We start from the raw sequence: 21,318 nt of genomic DNA, 5'->3' as shown, positions 1-21,318 counted from the left end.
GGTACTTGTTAATAATGATTGACATCGTAATTTTACGGTCAGAGTTGTATACTCGGTTATAGAGCGATGTAGGCTAATTCTCTATACTTATCACCTATTACATATCATAAAACACTCTGAGTAATAATCACAAAGCAAGGATAAGGATGAGAATAACAATCCTTCGTGCATTTTTCTCACGACCAACAAGAACTCAGTTATTGATTGCACAGGACTGCTAGATGTTACATAATACGTCGCGCCCTACGGCTGCAGACTACTGTGACCTAGTTTGTGAAGTCTTGCCTGTAGTCTCATCTATACACTACACGCTTTATTAAACGAAAGCAACAAACGAAATAACTAAGAAAAGAAACTACTTTTCACATAACCTGAAGTACGTCATCGTCTGCCGATGTAGGTACTCAAAGTACAAACGAGTTCTCGCATCAGCCTAATTGAATATTCGGAGACACTCTGTCTCTTCATGATGGCATCATGTTACGTAAGAGGGTAGCATAATGGGACATCTATAGGATTAATGTAAGGCTCGGTGTTTCTTCTCTTCGCGTAACTCAAACATTAATACCAAATTTATTATTATGTCATTATATTTAAAATATATTTCGCTCATGCTTAATATTTTTTATAATTAAGTATGAGTGAAGGCTCCTCTGGTTTTCGCTGAGTTGAAGATTGTTTAAATTTCATAATGAAATTAATTCTTACTTTATACATAATAATGGGCAAATTAAGTCATGTTTATAACGAATATTGACATAAATAGAATTTCTGGTGATATTATTGTTTTAACTGGCATTAAATATATTCTGTACTGTTCGGCCGAGGGTCCTACCGATAAAGGAGGATTTTTATGATCATAAGAATTTTGGTTGAAATAAAGAGGTCTTAGGACTAGTTCAGTATTCATGTCTCCTGTATAATGATGGAGCTCGTTATGCAAAACCAGGTCACCCTTTTTTTCTACCATAGGGTAAGGGGAAACTAGAATTATATATGAAATAGAAACTTACGAGCGAAGATCAAACAAATGAAAGCTTAGCAACCGTAATGCCCTGAAAAAATATGTACTCACAATAAATGATTTCGTGAATGTTGTCTTTTAAGATGATTTATTCTGAGCCGTTAGGATTTTCAGTCTTGAATAACGTAGCCAAGTTATCCAATATAATATGAAAATGATGGCTATTATGAATAATAAAATTCAACATTTCTGCGGTTCGTGGTTCGTGTCTGACGATGGCCTTAAAACTATTTATGTACCGACATAAATAAAATATTTTTGCTTGATCGATACTCTGATGGCTTTAGAAGTGGTAGCTTTCATACATGGAACATTTTAAAGATGGTTTATTTTATTTAAAGTTTTATAGTTTAATGCGAAGCGTTCACTCCTTTGTTCGTTTTGCTCACGAAGTAATTATATAACAGAATCTTCATTATAAGGATGAACTTATTAACATAGTTTCCTTTCAGCTTAATTCGTGAGTGCAGAAGAGTTATCTAGATTTAACTGCATTATATAAGTTTAATACATTCAGATTGCCTTTGAGCCATTGTGGCATTCATTGCTGGCGTCAGCTTCCTCTGCTTTTTGATGTTCAGTTAGTTCGTTTGTAAATTGCCTCGTTGTTGTAGTCACAATATTGCTTCTCTTATTTCATTTATTTATAACAATAACAATGAATTTGAATTTGTATTCTAGGATTGTTGTTTACTATTTCTAAATGAAGAATATTAATATAAATTTTTTGATATTCAATGAAGGTTAATTCATTTCGGCCGTCTGCTGTAAGCGCTAGGTAATTTGGTGAGAAATAATGACAGTTAACTGTTCCTTTCCTCTGAGTCACGTCTCACTTAGACCAAATAAACTCAATGAGGTCCAAAGGCCAAAATTAAATCCGGATATAACTGCAACAAATCTTTTTTAATAAAGTTGTAGTAATATGAAATAACAAGAGAAATTATTTATATATTTTTAACATTATAAAAACGTACTTCCTTCTATTTGTGTGTAGATTTTACCTTGAATTAGATTAAAAGAAATATTATATAAGGTATATCTTTATATACACAACTTAATAAAGCATATTCTTTGTAGTCGTTTCATTTGTACGGTATCTCCGTATGTACTAATTGCATTTCATAAGGAATGTTAATTAAAAATGTATGAATAGGCAGCGCTGCCATTAACGCTGTCCTTTTGTGTGTATGTTCAGGCGGGGTTCACTTTTCAGTTTTAATATGAATCTTTACATGACAAGAGCTTGGAATGCTTATGGGTGCAAAGTTATTAAATACACCTCAAGTATATACGAATGTATGTAAATAATGAATTTTAAATCCTCACTAAATTATTCATAACGCATTAAATATAATTATTTATCAAATATGAAATAGTTTTGTGGACAAAGATTTATTACAATTTATTTAGAATTGTCGCTTCAGAGTCTGAGGGCATACTTCATCGAGGGTTAAATCTTTAGTAGCTTGCTTTCAACTTACTAGAAAATCGAATGAGTTTATGTCTCAAGCCCCCGTCGATACTTTATCCCTAAGTGTATTGTTAAGTGTTCTGAACATGCATGTCTGATCTTAAGATGAGACTTGGACCAGTTATATGTTATTAAAAGTAAGCTTTAAGTTGCTAAGCTGCCAAAGTACATGCCAAATGGCTCGTGGTAGCATCATTATGACATAAAACGCTTACAACTTTGCCATCATATAAATCTTGATGATGTATAGATATTTTCTTGTATTATCTTATTCAGGGACATTGCTCTTTGTGGAACTCGTAACAAAATTTTGTAATTTTATGCGAGTTGTTTTTTAATTTGTAACTGGTGAAATTGAACGTAATAAAATGACATCTTTTTATTAAGATACATTTACAAAACCTCTGATGATTACAAAGCACACCCTCAACCAAGTGTATTAAAAAAAAGTTAAATAAGTTATTTAGATATTTTTCTATCGTAATATTTTCACTCTTTACATATAGATGAGGCCGAAATTAATATAGTGCCTTAAATACGGCTGGGGCTTCAAAAATCATCAATGATGATATGACGAATTTTTGCGATTTGCCCCACCGGCTGAAAAAGATTTTTACATGTATATAAAAAAATATAATATAAATATATACTGTGACAAAAGGTTATTTATAATAATAAAAAAAAACAAATCACTTATAACTAGTGTTTTAAATCTAAAATATGATGCGGACTTGAGATGACAATGATGTCAGTGAACTGATATTATTTACCGGATGTCAAGGAGTATACTCCGGTGTGTTCCAGTCGGGAAGAAGTACGTTCTTCGCTAGAAATGATTGTTGGACAACGGCCATACATACAATGCTCTCAGACTTCGATACTTCAAATGACTCAAATCAGATGTAATATGGCAAGATGCAAAGCCCACACTGATTGACATATCTGTATTATATGCTAGTTAGTTTTATAGAAATATAGTGTCGTTAATATACATTTATCTTCACTTGATATATTCCCACGAGTCTAGCGTTATATCCTCAGAATATGATCAGTACCTTTGCGACAGTACGCTACGTTCATAATTGAATTATATCGAGCATGGCAATTCTCGCGTGCATTTAACGAGACCCATCCCATGATTAGATTTACATAAAATGGCCTGGGATTTGTTTAGCGACGAAACGACCCCGTCCTAGATAAAATATGTACTACAGCATCCAAATCCTGCGAATCCATTGCAAAACTTTGTTGTTATTGTAAAATTAAAAATATATTTCTCGCAATAATATTTTATCACAAGAATTGTGGAATTTTATGTACTAGAAATGAGCCAAGAATAGATCTGACAGATTTATAGACATTGCCAAAATACTCTGAGATCTAGTTGAGTAAAGTGCCGCGAAGGGGTATGCCAAATTTTTAAATGGACTTAAAATGGTAATACAAAAAGGTTCTTTCGCTTTAAAAAAACATGATCAATTGTTCTTTTTTTTAGTTTCCGATGTATTGTTTAGTTTGCATTATAAGCCTCAATTAATTTAGGTACTTTGTTTAATTAGATCGCACACATTCAAACTAAAGTAAATACTTCAAAAGCTTTATATTACATAATGGCTTTAATAAGAGTGTATTTACTTGTTATATAACAAATGTTTCTGTTACATTATGTTGTGGTAAAAGCTCTCTATACTCTATTATTAATGTTGCTAACTTCTAGTACATTGTAAGGCCAACAAAGCTGTGCGTTTAAAGGAATACAGTTTGAAACTAATTTACATTCCAGATTCGTAAAGTCTGCATCCAGTTTTTCTCTATCTTTTTCTATGTACTTTAATCAATTGCAAGAGGAGCGTTCAACTTTACCCTAGTTAATTTCGCACATTGCGACTGCGCTTTACAAACATTTCGTTATGTTCCTATTCTAGAATCGAAGTCTTGGTACTGATAAACTTGAACCTTAGGCATTTAAAGCCTTATAGAAAGGAACGTTTGCATTATATATAAAGGGTGCCATTAAATTAAACTAAAAAAAAAATGAATTTGATTCATAATACCAATATTTTTTCTTTGAAATGCGTATTGCTAAGTAATAGAGGCTTTTAAAGGTATCTCGGATTTATTATCTTTGGTGTTATATGCTGAAGGCTGACTGTTTATATCTTTCAAAGTATTATGTAACCACAATTCAACCTCTGTACGAGCCGACTGAGTTTTCTTTGTCCACGAACTGGATTAAACCAACTGATATCTTGTATTTATTATATGCTTACTGTGATTTTATCACGTGATTTAAATATGTTATATATTTATGTTTCGCCTAGAGACGTGTGCAGTTTAAAATATTTTTAGGAACTATAATTCTTATCTGACGGTTATATATTCACATAAACTTCCTTCGATTTCACCTTCAGTCATATTAAAAGTGAGTGAATCAACATACCCGGCCTAGCAACGGCCCCGAAGCCAAAACTGTTTATATTACATTATATTTGGTGTACACTATAATAATTTCATTGACTGAAATACTTTCAAACATTACAGCAGCTTGCGACTATGCAGCTATACACGTAAATTCCTATAAGTTGTGATGTTATTCAATATGCAACATTAAATGAACGTAGAATTGAATCCTATAGTAAAACATACAAAAACTGAGTATAAAAAAATCAAATATAGAGTACAGTACACGTAATAGGTAGTAAATATCAGACTGAGCATGAAAATTAAATGAAAGCTAAAGGTGAGTAGACAGGTTGGGCGCCAGTCTCGGGCGGATTTAATATCGGAAATCGAAATATCCCTAAGCCGTACTAGCGGACGGTCGACCTCAGGCATTTCATCGATAATTCCTATTTCTATAAGTCCGTAGAGTGAGTAGTTTTCTACGCTCCATCCTATTCATCACTCGTAGTGCGATTGAACGGTAAGTTAATTTATAAAACTGGTTTTATCTACCCAATCGTCAAAAGTGCCTTCACATTCTATATTAATTTTAAATAGCTTTTATGTAAGATTTCTATCATAAATAGTTCTATGCTAGATATGAATACATTTTTTTTTTTAATTCTTTAAACCTCCTTATCTCAGGAGACACAAATAATATATGAAATAATATTATTGGTATTATATTTTAAAGAAAATTAAGAAGAATAAAGACGTTACATTTTATACGTAAAATTTTATTGAAATTAGTGAAGGAATTTTTACCTTTTCTAACGATTATTACCTAGGCCAAACCGGACTCTACGTCACAATATGGATACAAATGGACAAGAGAAAATCAACTATTATAACACGTCATCGGCAATTTTCTAATAGAATTTAAGTAAATTTTTGTAGTGTTAGTGTTTAAATCGTTTTTGTCGTTACATTTTAAAACTATTCAGGTTTTATATATAATGTTAAACTCTGAGATTAAAGGGTACATTTTAATTTTCCATAAAAATTGTCATAGTAAAATTTAAAAGCCTCTAGTTCATGCGTACCATACAACAGGGTATTTTAGTATACCGCATTTCTTATACTTCTTAGTTCCCTAGAAATAGTATCTGATAAAAAACTCGAACATTTGAAAATTGGCGAGGAAAATTATTTTTGAAATAACTTGACAGAGAATGTTTTCTAAATATCTCATTTAAACGCAAATTTATTCTCTTGAATATCACAGTTGTAAACTGTTTGTATCTTGGGTTGTAGATCATGTTTTTTGTTATTTTTAAATGAAAATAATTTACAAATCAATCTGGACATTGTAAATATAATTTACGAAATAATTCTATAAATAATCAAGAAGTAAACTGATTTTATTTATTAACCAATGTATTTAAACTATCTCAATATAATAAATGAAAATAAAGTTCTTAATTTTCTTGATAAATTTTGCACTAATTGAGTAAAGCTGAAACTAGTTGTTAAGCGCAAAGAGCTCGTTTGAATAAAACACACTCGAGAGTTTAAGAGGCTCAATGGTTAACTAATTAATGAACTTTACGGCACGAAACGAAATTTTTTAACATGAAAATACAACACACAACTAGAGAGGCTTTTAAAACAATTATCATTACACGAATATTGTTGGGTTGTGATTTCAATCTTAGGGCGGGTCTCTGAAAATAGAACCGTTACCTAAGAAGAGGCCATACATAATACGCTTGATATGGGTTTGATTATTTTGTAATAACTGTTAATACAATGGTATAATTAATTTTGATAGCTGTATATGTTGGGGCTTGGTTGTGTGTGAGGGAGATAGTCGAAGCGGCGCGCGCCGACCCGACTTATTGATCGCGGCCGGCGCCCGGGGTGACCCAAATAGAGCCTCCTTTGCCACCCACCTCACACCCCAGGACGAATTTTCATATCAGCCGGTTTTCAACCAAGCAATGGCCCGCTCGCCCGGCTCTGATACTTATGCCTTACATAATACATTATTTAATATAATCACTTGTTTAATTTGATAAAATTGCTGTCTCTACTGTAAATATTTAAATTTTCCGTGTAGATATTGAATTCTACCAAATTTTATTTATAAGATTTTGATGTATAAATCAAATGATACCGGGTTATATTTAATACTTACTTGTATTTTTTTGTTTGTTTTGAGAATTATTTTTTAAATTATATAGTTATGAGCCACACGCATAAAAAACTTTCATCCTGTCAAAAACTTATAGACACAAACATTTTGATATTTAATAATATATATTTTTAAAGTAAAACAGCTTTAAAGTTCAATCGATTACCGTTCACAAATATCAAAGTTCAGGGGGTAGGTAAGTTATAACTGACCTATGGGAAACAGCTCTTCGGTGCATGCGTGGTTTATAGTATTCCAATAAGTGACATGCATCAATATCGATTTGTAGCTTACCAACGAATGAAACACAACGAAATAGTAAAAATACATTACAAGAAAGCATTAAATATTAGGATGCAAATGTATGTCTGTTTAATATATCGATATGCTGATGAAAATATATAACGCGATGATAATGTTGTACATCACAATACATCTACTGGCTGGACGAATGCTAGATATCCCTTTGTTTAACATTCCCTAGTCACACAGAGTCGTTGGAATGGCAATTCTCATATAGAAGCGTAGTGTAGGTTTCAACTATACGTTTTACCGTATTTTGTGTTTCACAAAAAAAAAGAACAACAACTTACATAATCGTAGAGTTCTAAAACTTTGACTTTAAAAATACTGTGCAAGTAACACCTAAGTTTAACCAAGATGTAGGTAGGAAAATAGCAAATAAATAAAAATATAGTTCCATCCGTTTTATCTCCCATCTCTGCTTGAATCCCCTCCATCTATCAGCTGTATATATCGAAAAAAGCGAGGACTAAAAATACTTTATCCTATTGCTCCTTTTATCCGATAATGGGGGGTTTTCAAAACGGAAGGTCAAGTGCTCTGTAAATGTCTCAGGCCTATCTTACGCCGTGCCTAAATCTGTTCCAAAATACAAGGTTATATATTGATGAGGGAAAATTATTTTAACAATAGTTTCGTTTCCTTAAAAAAAAGTTGTTTTAGGAATACGAATGAGAAGACATGTATAAATATCAATGTAAGTGCACTCGTGTTATATTGATATTCGATTAGTCGTTGAATATGTTTATTGATGTACCTGTGTGAGGGAACGTCGTCATATGCCGGAAATTAATAACTCACAGGTGGCGCCCCCTCGCTGTGAAACTGAACTACATTTGTAACTGTAAATTCAAAGGTGATATCTAATTAATTTCTCAACAACTTGAATTTTAAAACAACTAATTTTGTACAATTTTTGATAGCTTCGCAAAATTATATTACATTTTAGTAAGGGTGGATTACAATATAAAAAAATTTGATGTACACAATACTGAAATTTTAGTTTTCCCTTTAAATAAACTTTTTGTCATTTTTTTTTTCATTAATTCAGAATTAATCTATTTCAAAATCTCCCATTATAGATATGTGATTACAATATTTAGGATACGAAAATATTTAAGACCGCACACATAACGTATTAATAACTCTTAGAAACAGAAATCTTTTTGAAATATATTCAACTGGAAGTATATAATTCATAATGTTTATTTGTACGAATGAATGTGTCTTAAAATCGTGGATGATATTAATCTGATAAGAAAATGCGTGACCCAAAGATGGTTGTCAACGTGGCTGTTGTGGAAGGTTACGAGTGAGGGCGGGCGGGGCCAGTGGTAGGTGCTCGGTGGTCGGTGGTCTGCCGAGATGCGCGCGCAGCGAGTTGCGCGCGGCGGTGCCGGTGGCGGCGCTGGCGTCGTGACGCAGTGTGACGTCAGCGCGCCGTCGGCTCGATACGAGCCAGCCCAATCCTCAGTCGCCGCCCGAAACTGGCCGCCGAAAGACGCGCCCTACGCGCCTCCTCCACCCGTGCACTTCTCTCATACCGGGTTTTAGTTTCGCACCATAATGACATAGTCCCAGTGCCGTGCGACGAGACAACGTGAAAGCGCACATTTTAGTTTTTCTTTGACGAAGAAGACGTAACGGTCTCCGTTGTTCCAGAACTAGGGACGATCCACTTCATTCAATCGAGGATCGTGGTTGAGATCGGAGGCGGTCTGCTCTTTTTTAATCCGCCTTTTGAGTAGAGACTTGCGAAAATGGGCGAGGTGAGTGCAGTGCGCTTGCAGTAGTGTTTTTGAGCATTTCATATAGCCAGCCTACTTGCGGCGCAGTGCTTGATATAAGATGTGAGTGCATGTAGCTGATGGTGAGTGTGGAACGGTTACGCGATCCATCATCATCAGTTTTGCTTGGTACGAGTTTTTCAGACGATTTCAGCTCACATATTAAAGGGATCATCATTTGCACGTCTCAATCACCTTTGTTCTGTTCCATTTCAAGTCATCTTTAAGTCTATAGGAGCATTAGAATAGGTTTCGTAGTAATAACTTACATTATAATATCGCATTGTAATAAATAATTCTTAGTTCTGAATTTTTTTTCTTTGTTTTTAGTACTATTTCTAGAAGTATATAATGTTCACATATTTTAATGTGGCAAGCCATTAGTAGCGTAGCTGCATTCTAATACATATATTTGTCAAAGGAAATAGCCAAATAATATAAAGGAAATAATATGTTGGAGACAGCGGCTGGCGAGTTGCGTAACATCTCCGATCGATTTGCGGGCCGAGCACCGACGTCGAACGACACTTCTTTGTGGTCTCATCGCATTTTACAAATAGATCAAATTTTATTTATTATTTTATTACAAAATCAAACTAAAACAAAGAAGCTCAATTTGGTACTAAATATTTTATTTCAATTAAAAATTTGACCGACTGAGCATGCGCTGTAACTTGGTCGATTCTAAGTTAAAATTGTAGCAAAGGTTTCCTCTGAATATCACTTTAGTTTCAAAACATTTTTATTCTAGAATTAGTCATCTATACAGTTAATATTTTTCGATTTATTGCTTTGGTACTAACAAAGGACATCCAGAAGTTTCGAGCCCCGTGACTCATTTTCACAGCCCGTAAGGTGTCCTGTAGGAAATTGTTAAACAGGTTGTCGCTGGAGGCGGCCGCTTTCGGACACGAGAACTACATATAAGAGCGGAGGTTTATTAGAAAATTGGCTTGTCATTATGTCATTTAAATCGCATAGAGTACCGTCGCTCTATTCGAGTATTTCCTTTATCCTTTATGACGATAGCACGCACCGGGCAATTAGGCTAGACATGGTCCTTGAAGTTCAATGTTCACTAAATAGTAGTAAAAATAATAATCCAATATATTAAAAATAGGCAATATTCCATTTAATAATTACAATTTAATGTGAAACAACTGGAAAGCATAATACAGAGTCTTGTCCATAAAGAACAAATCTCGATAATTTATGTTCAGGACGTAACATTCTCAAATTACTTGGCACAATAGAAACATCGACAGCAAACGTTATCATAATCGATATGTCACGAGATGGCATTGTTCGCTGATTATTTACAGAAGTGCATGTGCATGCATTAGATTTAACATGAAGACGCGAGTAAAAAATGATATTTCTTATATATCATAATAGACATTAAAATGTATTGTTGTATAAAAATTCGTACTTAATATTTGCCATCCTAATTATTTGAAATCCTCGCAAGTTTCAATTATATATTTGAGATTACTCGAATGACCTCGATGATAAAAAATATTGTTTGCAAAATAATAAAATATACAGAAAATACATTGACCCTTTGTCATTTAAACAATTTTAAACAGTGGTTATATTTATTATACTTATCGTCTTTTATGACAGTAATTAAGCCAAATTAATTAAACGTTACTGAATATTAAAAATTACTTCATAAAAGTTATTAAAACAATAAAGCAATATCTCAATTCAGTTAAACAACAGTCCTGACACGTGACCGAGAAATATATCGTAAAGTTTTTGTAATCATAACATAACAGATTTTTCAATAAAAAAATGTTATTAAATAAAAATGACGCACGCATCCGACATCAACAGAGACACGCGAATGTCTTAAGTCTTCTAATATTGTTTTGGCAGAGACGCGATCTATCCGCATGCCCGAAATCTAGAGTTAAAAATAATAGTCTCATTCACATGCTATTAAAATACTATGATAGTAACGAGAAATATTCGGTAGAAGCCGGTTTTTTGACCATGGCATTGAATTATCGAATGATGACATTTGCTGGCTATTGATCTCATTTATCGCTATCTCACAATAGAGTATACGACGAAACTATGTGACCTATATTTCGTAATGATATGTTTCTATATAAAAAAAAATAATCGGGCAGAAGCTTCGATGTCATCACACCCTTCTAGCTACTATAATACAACGTGTTAAGAGAACAAAATAATTCACATCGGAACCGGATTCCATTCTTTATGATATATTTCGGTTGAACCTTTGCAGAGATTATAGAATGCGGTCGCCGTGAGCCCGGGGGTGGCAACCTTGTCTTTCAGCTATTTATGTCGAGGGTAGCGGGGGTTGGGCCGCACTGCGCAAGCGTTCTGCGTTCCGCTTATGTAACGAATGGAGAACGCCTTCCTTATACATTTTCAACGGATTTATATTTATTACACTTCCAATCACATTAAGAGCACACAGCTTGAGCAGTGTTCCGTCCGACATTGTTTACTATAAATGTGTTCGATTTTATATTCTTTGTTGTAATAAATTCAAGTTTATTTATTTTCTGTATTAACAGTTTCCACTGCGGGTGCATTGAAAGTCCTCCGCGTTTTCCGTAGTCTATTTAAACTTTATGCGTCCAATTATTTATAGTTCCTGTTCTGAGTGTAACCTTCATGGGAATTCAGGGCGCGGTTTAATGAGGTCCGCTATGAAAACGTTCATCAATTATCGACGGCGACCGACGGCTTGTTTACGACAACGCGGACGCATTTAGTTTGTGTGACATTATGGCCAGCTTTGAACACAACAGTGGAACAAGTGCCCATAATTAAATATTCCAGGCGTGGTGTTGTTAAAACTAGATCATAAGTCGTCGTAATAACTTGGCAAGGATATTAGGAGTGGGTGATGACAGCTTTTACATAACGGAAAATACAATTTGGATTTAAATGAGTGCGCATGTGTGGCAGAGCAGTGACGGTTGTGTGCACACCATATTGTGCCAGTCGGTTTCGCACACGCAACTTGTTCAGATCAATTGAGTGCCATTGAATCGGTGATCCCCAACAGAACTATACAGCTCGTCAAGGTTACACCTCAAGCACACAATCTGTTGCCGAGCCAAGCTCACAATACAGCTTGCTCTCTGTGTTCACAATGGTTACCGAAGTACGATTATTGTGTGGTTAAAATTTACAATTTGATTTTTCATAAGCCTTTCTAATATTTTAGAATACTTTGATTTTTACTTATGCGCAATCATTCGCCTGTTATCATTTTGGTTTTGTTCTTGTGTGACTACTTAAGTCAGTTTATACGTTTTTAATAATAAGCACCTCAATTCATAAACACTTGGTGTTCATCATGCCAGCTAGTTACAGTGCATGACGCCCAGGCCTTGTAGAATGTGTCTAGCTCCTAGTTATGTTTGCAGCATGGACGCACCGACTCGTACCGCGTCGCAACCATCGGCCCCTTAAAGGATGATAATAGAACCGCTGATGGACAGTACAAGGTTTTTAATTTGCATTTTCATCTCATTTTTTATTTTTTATTTTATAATGTTACATTTTTTTTTAATTTAGCATGTTTTGTGTCATCATGGCATACATCATTAATGTTGTTATTTATTGTTTAGTGATTGCGCTACTCGTACTTACTTATTAATTCGTACGTACAAGGACAACTTTTGTGTAAATTGTAATAAAAACGTGTCTGTAATAATTTCATTATGATAATTCTTAATTTTTATATCTGTGCACAACAGACCCGCCGGAAACCCCCTGCGAAGAAACGGAAAGCGGGAGACTTAGATGATCTTAAACAGGAATTAGATATCGATTACCACAAAGTAACGCCAGAGGAACTGTACCAAAGATTTCAAACGCACCCCGAAAATGTAAGACGAATAAAAACAGGATCATTCAACAGAAACTCAGTCCCGCTTAAAAATTAACGTTTATAAAACTTCTTTTTTCATCAGGGACTTAGCCACGCAAAAGCGAAAGAGAACCTTGAACGAGATGGCCCAAATGCACTCACACCTCCAAAACAGACGCCTGAATGGGTTAAGTTTTGTAAAAATCTCTTCGGTGGTTTCGCGTTATTACTGTGGATTGGTGCTATCCTATGCTTTATTGCCTATGGTATTGTGGTAAGTTGTAGGCTCTTAGTAACTTAAGTCATCTATTATTTATTTTTGTGAAATGTTGAATATATTACAATAACATCATGAAACTTCAGGCGAGTACTGTTGAAGAACCCTCGGACGACCACTTGTATCTCGGAATCGTATTGGCGGCTGTCGTTATCGTGACTGGAATATTCTCTTACTACCAAGAAAGCAAGTCTTCCAAGATCATGGAATCCTTCAAGAACATGGTACCTCAATTCGCTACCGTTATCCGTGAAGGAGAAAAGTTAACGCTTCGCGCTGAGGATCTGGTGCTTGGAGACGTTGTTGAGGTCTGTTATACCATCTCAATATAAATAGTAAACTTCAAATACAAGGCCTAAATGTCTAATTGGTTGGTAACATTAAAGGTGAAATTCGGCGATCGTATTCCTGCTGATATCAGGATCATTGAGGCTCGTGGATTCAAAGTCGATAACTCAAGTTTAACTGGCGAATCGGAACCTCAGTCTCGTGGACCCGAGTTCACTAATGAAAATCCTCTGGAAACTAAGAACTTGGCATTCTTCTCCACCAATGCTGTTGAAGGAACTGCTAAAGGAATCGTTATCTGCTGCGGTGACAACACGGTAAAAATTAATAGATAGTTACTTTGAATTGTTTAATTACGTAACGAGGTTTTAAACTCTGATGATTCACAGGTCATGGGTCGTATTGCTGGTCTGGCGTCTGGTTTGGACACTGGTGAAACCCCCATTGCTAAGGAAATCCACCACTTCATCCACTTGATCACCGGCGTGGCTGTCTTCCTCGGAGTTACTTTCTTCATCATTGCCTTTATCCTTGGTTATCATTGGCTTGATGCTGTCATTTTCCTTATTGGTGAGTACAGTCGACAAAAAGCTTTCAGGACTTGTTTCGTTGCGGGTTGTATTATTCCTTAACTACTTTTTCATTTTATTAGTCTAGGTCGGTGAGAAGATCGTTTACATTCGTTTTATTTTTCAGGTATCATTGTAGCCAACGTACCCGAAGGTTTACTCGCCACCGTAACTGTATGTTTGACCCTGACTGCCAAGCGCATGGCCTCCAAAAACTGTCTCGTGAAGAATTTGGAAGCTGTAGAGACCCTTGGATCTACATCTACCATCTGCTCAGACAAGACCGGAACCTTAACCCAGAACAGGATGACAGTTGCTCATATGTGGTTCGATAACCAGATCATTGAAGCCGATACTACTGAGGATCAATCTGGAGTACAATATGGTATTTTGAAATTATACACTTAACATGAATTCACATTCATTCAACAATTCAAAGTTTTTCTTTTTCCATTCTAAATTACTTCCTTGAAACTCCTTGGTCCGTTTAAAATTCAATTAAATTATAATGATTTAGGTTGTTTGGATTATTTTACTAGTTTTTGAGTCAATTTTAACATTAATTCAACCTTTGATAAATGTTTTTAAATAACCTTCTATCATCAGACCGCACCAGCCCCGGATTCAAGGCTCTCGCCAAGATCGCAAGTCTCTGCAATCGTGCCGAATTCAAAGGTGGTCAGGACGGTGTGCCTATTCTGAAGAAAGAAGTAGCTGGAGATGCCTCCGAAGCTGCCCTGCTTAAATGTATGGAACTGGCCCTCGGGGATGTACTGTCTATCAGGAAGAGGAACAAGAAAGTATGCGAGATCCCCTTCAACTCTACCAACAAGTACCAGGTGTCTATTCACGAAAGCGATGATCCCAGCGACCCACGTCACCTGCTGGTCATGAAGGGAGCTCCCGAGAGGATCCTGGAACGCTGCAGCACTATCTTCATTGGTGGCAAGGAAAAGGTATTATTAATATACATAATATCAATAATTAGATACTGTTACTGAAGTATTGAATTCTGCTATAAATTCTTCGAACTTTAACAGGTCTTGGATGAGGAAATGAAGGAAGCTTTCAACAATGCCTACTTGGAGCTTGGTGGACTTGGTGAACGTGTACTCGGTTTCTGCGACCTTCAACTGCCTTCCGACAAGTACCCCATTGGCTATAAGTTCAACACTGACGACCCCAACTTCCCACTCGACAACTTGCGTTTTGTTGGCCTCATGAGTATGATTGACCCCCCTCGCGCTGCCGTACCCGACGCTGTCGCCAAATGCCGATCCGCTGGTATCAAGGTAGGGTTTAACTTATTTTGTTGAATAAATATCGATTTTTAAATAAAAATAATTATATCATCAATTTATTTGCTCCCAGGTCATTATGGTTACCGGAGATCACCCTATCACTGCCAAGGCTATCGCCAAATCCGTCGGAATTATCTCTGAAGGAAACGAAACCGTTGAAGACATCGCCGCCCGTCTGAACATTCCCGTTTCTGAAGTCAACCCTCGTGAAGCTAAGGCCGCCGTAGTTCACGGAACTGAACTCAGGGATCTTAACTCGGATCAACTCGACGAAATTCTCAAGTAAGATTGTTTTGCAGGATATAACTACAAATTGTTTAATTGCTCCAAATGTTACATATTTATTTCTTTTAAAAACATAAACACAATTCAAGTAGGTATTAACTATTATTCGAGATTATCAGATTCATAAAAACAAAGAACACGTCAAATTGTACAATTAAATCGATAGCTGTGATATAAATACAGAAAAATCAATCGATCTGTGGTATCGATGTAGTTTTTGCAGACCTTTTCGATAATTGACAAAAAAGCCGATATATTTCAGTTAGAGCTAGACATGTTTTTGCTAACGACACATCGGTGACAGAAAACATTTTCGACATCTCTTGGTAATGTCAACATAACATTCCCATAGGTTCCACACGGAGATCGTATTCGCCCGCACCTCCCCTCAGCAGAAGCTCATCATCGTAGAAGGTTGCCAACGCCTGGGTGCAATTGTGGCCGTGACAGGTGACGGTGTCAATGACTCGCCAGCTCTCAAGAAGGCTGACATCGGTGTAGCTATGGGTATCGCCGGCTCCGACGTGTCCAAACAAGTGAGGGATCTTACTTTACATTTTGTTTGGTCGTCTTAAAAAACAAATTATAATATCACATTGCAGTAAAATAGTTCTTCGTCTTTCATGATAAAATCTTGAGACTTACCTTTTTCCTCATAGAAACTGGATTAGGAACCTTGATCAGAGCTCAATGTAGTGTCAAAACCTGGTTATCAAGTACTGTATGGTAGATATATAAAAATAGTAACTAGTTAAGGTTTATTGTGCTGTAGTATCGTATTAAACGTCCTCCAATCCCAGGCTGCCGACATGATCCTGTTGGACGATAACTTCGCGTCTATCGTCACCGGAGTCGAGGAGGGTCGTCTCATCTTCGACAACCTCAAGAAGTCCATCGCTTACACTCTGACATCGAACATTCCTGAAATTTCCCCCTTCCTTGCGTTTATCCTTTGCGACATTCCACTGCCGCTAGGCACTGTTACCATTCTCTGCATCGATCTCGGAACCGACATGGTAAGTTGGACTTTGTACGTTTACAGTAAGGTGGATTATACGACGTTTGTGGAGTACACTCGCAACCGATACCTATCTAAAGTATGAATAAGCGATTTTACTTTGATGGAAACTGAAAAATATATATAAAACAATGAACTAGAACGAACGGTTTTCATATAAAAAGATGAAACAGTTCACAGAAGATATTTGAAAATCCAAGTAATGTGTTAAATCTGAATTAAGAACTTTGTCAGGATTTTGATAATTCTTTGATTGTTGCGATTGTACTACGACTCATTATTATATTGAATTCTTTAAAAATATTACAAAGAAAAATGAAAACATTGGTATAGAAAACATCTGAAAAAATTTGCTGTCTTAAATATAGGAATTTTCAGCCGACCATTAAGGAAGATGTAGTTTGTTTAAAGTAACATTGCCATTAGGTGCCCGCTATAGCGCTGGCGTACGAGGAGGCGGAAGCGGATATTATGAAACGCCCGCCTAGAAACCCATTTAACGACAAACTTGTCAACGAAAGGTCTCACTTATTCCTTACACTGTGCCTAACTCCTAACTGGTTTTCAGCTGCGAGCTATAACTTGTGTTATTGGAAAAGCGTTCGCTTACGAGAATGTTAGGTTTAACTAAATGGAGTCCCACGCCTTGTTCTGTTGTTCTAATAATGGAGTGATGCTTGGATTTACCTCATAGCGTGACATGTTGGTGTTTCTTTCATTTTCAAATGTTCGAGCACATGTTCTCGTCATACCTTTTTGGCTAGATGCTCATTAGCTTACCTTTCCCTTTTCTCCTATATTTCCTCTTTGTCCAAGATCTGCATCAATTTTCCTTCTATTGTCCGTCACCGTTGCTGGTTATATATTCCATTGAAAAGAAACATCGGCTCTTACAAAGAAAGTGTAATATCAAACACCAATCTGTGACGCTGGGTGTATTAAACAGAACTAATTATGTGCTGTCATTAACTGTTTGATATCGGTGTATATAAAATGTCATGTAAACGAGAGGTAAATAATACTAGGGATTATATTCTCAAGAATACTAGCTTATATTCTCCGACGGCGGACACTACACATGACTTTTCCAATCATCATTATCACCAGCCATCATCATCGTCACCCCAGGTTACCATGATCGCTGATGAACACATTCACCGATGTCGGTACAACATCATTCACGAATCATTCGTTCAACTTTTGTTTTACATCCTCGTGATACAGAAGAAGTGTCATGTCATGGTCTATTTTTTGTGTGTTTAAGATTTTGTTTTCTACTAGTTATAAGCATCGCGAGACATTGCAAGCATACTTCCCTGATGAACGTATTGGTGGCAAAAAAAATTAATAAAAACTGAAGGTAGTTTGAAAGATGGTTAGAGGTGATTCCAGGGTCGTATGGTTACAAGTGTCTTGTTAATGTTGTGTTGGATGTTGTGGACACGTGGGTGGCGACTTGCGACGCACGCTTGCCGATGGCTCTCATAGCTAGTGTTTGTGTAGGTGCCCGCCATTTCCCTGGCTTACGAGGAGGCCGAATCTGACATAATGAAGCGACAGCCGCGTAATCCTTTCACTGATAAGCTCGTTAACGAGAGGTAAAATAACAAGACGAGAGACAACGCTCGTACAAATGATTTTATTGTTACGCTATTTGCTTGCTACCACGTGTACATTAGTCTTCAATATTGGGGTTGGTTGTTGCCTGCTGTGTGCCGGTGTTATAGTATGTCGATATTGAAGGCGACAGTCGCACCGCTCCAGTTTTTCTGCCTTGCGTTTGTCTTTTAACTTATCTGTATTAACTGATCTTCTATTTCCTTTAATGTAGCTTGATGTCTGGAATAATGTGTTTTGTATTCCTGCTGGTGGCCCATGAAACACATTGTTCCACGTTATGTTTTGTGGTTTTTTCTTGTTATTTATATTATACTATCGTGAATTTTAAAGGTAAGTTGATCGTTGTCTTCTGTCTGCCATCTCTGTCTCTCTCGTGCATGTATTTCTGAACACCTCAACGTCTTCTTAGTAATTATGTTCACTGTTATTTTTATATATTTTTTTTTATTATCATCCTTATTCTTCATGCACACCATAACACAATATCTTATGAAGATATCATTCGGTTTAGAGGTATTATCACTTGTCATGTCACAGCATTTTCGATATACACTGCGGCTAGGTTGTATTATATAAGTACATTTACACCTTCCTACATATTTATATACTAGGGCTTATCTGATCATAAATAGTTTAGTATTTCATATACTATGTATGACCTATACGGAAGTCATGCTGATGATCTTTCACACACGCTAGATATTTCTTATTTCCGTAATATTGTAATAATATGTACCTACTATTAGAACTATTGTATGTGCGTCCGGAGGTAGAGGTAGTGGCGTCGGATATCGGTATAGGTAAACTATGTAAGTTTGGAGTCGGTGTTTGCTGATTGCTTGGTGTTTACGAAGGTACCCGCTATATCATTGGCGTATGAGGCACCAGAGTCAGATATCATGAAGCGGCAGCCTCGAGATCCCTACCGCGACAACCTCGTCAACAGAAGGTCGGCCGCACCCGCCACCATCGCCGTGGCAACGCTTTATAGATACTCATCTGGGTGTTAACACTCTCAATAGCCCCACTATCAAAATTACAGGATGAACAGTACAGGATGCAATTAATAATATCTATGACATCATTATGACTTGTAATCTCGGACTAAGATCGTAAATGTTTCTCTTACCTGGACAAGTAGCAGATAAATACTACCAACATATGCCAATATCATAATTTTTACTGTCCTAGATCAGAAAACGTTGAAGTTTCTGGAATATTCAATACGATTTGTATGTCTTTGAATTGAATCCTGTACTTTACTAATTGGTTAACTAAACATTTTAATGGTGCGGCTACTTGTGGTTAAACAGTTCCATTTGACATGGATGTGGAAGAGTGATTATGGAGACAGATCCCAACCCTCGATCTAGCACTAAGCAATTACCCCCCCAAACTTAAACTGGCCCAACAAATATATGAACGACATACAATACTCGGTGTAATATACACGACCTACTATTTGTTTCTTTTAGCTTCTTGAGAATGTTTTTAAGAATTCTTTTAGATCCCTCTTTACATAGAAAATAGATGATAAAATAGTATTAATCTTTTAAATCTTCACTCTTCCATATTTTTAAAAATAGATCAGAAGCGACTTAAATGATGTCGATAATTGCACGTTTAGTGAAAAATAGAAGACTTAGAGGTCATACAAATGTAGGAATTAGTGAAATCAACTGTGTGTTAATGTTTAGAATGTAGAAGAACATAGATTTTCTTTTATAGAATATTTATTTTAGTTTACCAAAGGAATGTCTTAGGCGATATGGTGATTACTGTTTCTTTTTCATCATTCCATCGATTTCTTTTGTGTTTGTTTGGTCTTTATGGCAGTTCAATATTAGCTCTTCGTTATATCGGTCACGAGCTGGCGAGCTTCAATCATTCACGTTCTGTACACATTCTGACACGCTTTATTTTAATAGTCCCCGCTTCTGCTTCTTTTCTATAATATATGTCGTGCATGTTTTGGTTCGAGGTAAGTATCCGTCTATTAATACTGTTTTCTCAATGGTCTAGTAATAATAACATTATTTTTAATATCAAAGTATTGTGATTTTACTTATATATATGATTTATTACTACACCATACAACGCGCTCATGTACATATGTTATATAGGGGCTTTTTATATACATATTTCCGTATAAAGGCTACTAACATTTTTTTTGCAAAACACTGCTTATTATTTGGTCTCAAATAATATTAATGACAGAAGTCCAAGACATTGCATGTATGTGATGATTTTTTCTAGAGAATTTATAAAACAATAGTTGTACAGAAAAAAAAGCTTTAAATACATCGCTATAGGTGTCTGATTTTACGAATTTATTATTTTAATACTTACTTACTTAATTTCAGATAGCATTTTTATAAAAACGTAAAATCAGTGCTAGTTATTCCATGTCGTAATCAAAACACTGTCTGTAATATTGACTTCGACTATACAGGTTGATTTCCATGGCTTACGGACAAATCGGAATGATTCAAGCCGCAGCTGGTTTCTTTGTATACTTCGTGATCATGGCTGAGAACGGATTCCTTCCCACCAAACTGTTCGGGATCAGGAAGCAATGGGACTCTAAGGCCATCAACGATCTGCCCGACTCCTATGGACAGGAATGGGTCCGTATACATTCCAATACAACTATTTCTTTCCGTGTAGCTTTGTCTGACTTTAAACCCATTTTCTTCCAGACCTACCGTGACCGCAAGGCTCTGGAGTTCACTTGCCACACGGCTTTCTTCGTTTCCATCGTCGTAGTACAGTGGGCGGACTTGATCATTTGCAAGACTCGCCGTAACTCTATCGTCCACCAGGGCATGCGCAACTGGGCCCTGAACTTCGGTCTCGTGTTTGAAACTGCCCTCGCCGCCTTCTTATCCTACACTCCCGGCATGGACAAGGGTCTGCGGATGTATCCTCTCAAGTATG

General features: G+C 36.1%; 1 protein-coding gene across 9 annotated transcripts in view; it reads left to right on the top strand.

Annotated features, from left to right (window-relative positions):
• Window positions 1–21,318, top strand: part of LOC116772833 (sodium/potassium-transporting ATPase subunit alpha) — a 30,923-nt gene that overhangs the window by 7,805 nt on the left and 1,800 nt on the right. The window contains exons 2-16 of one of the 9 annotated variants that reach the window (XM_032665105.2): window positions 12,578–12,658; window positions 12,911–13,042; window positions 13,127–13,297; window positions 13,387–13,608; window positions 13,687–13,905; window positions 13,978–14,158; window positions 14,285–14,542; window positions 14,764–15,113; window positions 15,198–15,449; window positions 15,529–15,740; window positions 16,096–16,279; window positions 16,544–16,759; window positions 19,236–19,330; window positions 20,834–21,008; window positions 21,081–21,313. In XM_032665105.2, the coding sequence (XP_032520996.1) occupies window positions 12,578–12,658; window positions 12,911–13,042; window positions 13,127–13,297; window positions 13,387–13,608; window positions 13,687–13,905; window positions 13,978–14,158; window positions 14,285–14,542; window positions 14,764–15,113; window positions 15,198–15,449; window positions 15,529–15,740; window positions 16,096–16,279; window positions 16,544–16,759; window positions 19,236–19,330; window positions 20,834–21,008; window positions 21,081–21,313 (2,981 nt within the window). Of the gene's footprint in view, window positions 1–8,848; window positions 9,147–12,120; window positions 12,313–12,577; window positions 12,659–12,910; window positions 13,043–13,126; window positions 13,298–13,386; window positions 13,609–13,686; window positions 13,906–13,977; window positions 14,159–14,284; window positions 14,543–14,763; window positions 15,114–15,197; window positions 15,450–15,528; window positions 15,741–16,095; window positions 16,280–16,543; window positions 16,760–17,187; window positions 17,283–18,264; window positions 18,360–19,235; window positions 19,331–20,833; window positions 21,009–21,080; window positions 21,314–21,318 lie in introns of those variants that run through there. The other 8 variants (XM_032665106.2, XM_032665103.2, XM_061528629.1 and 5 more) reach the window with 8 other exon arrangements.

This window comes from Danaus plexippus (assembly GCF_018135715.1).
Source record: "Danaus plexippus chromosome 18 unlocalized genomic scaffold, MEX_DaPlex mxdp_35, whole genome shotgun sequence".
Classification (NCBI taxonomy): Eukaryota; Metazoa; Arthropoda; class Insecta; order Lepidoptera; family Nymphalidae; genus Danaus; species Danaus plexippus.
This window is presented reverse-complemented; position numbering and strand designations above follow the sequence as displayed.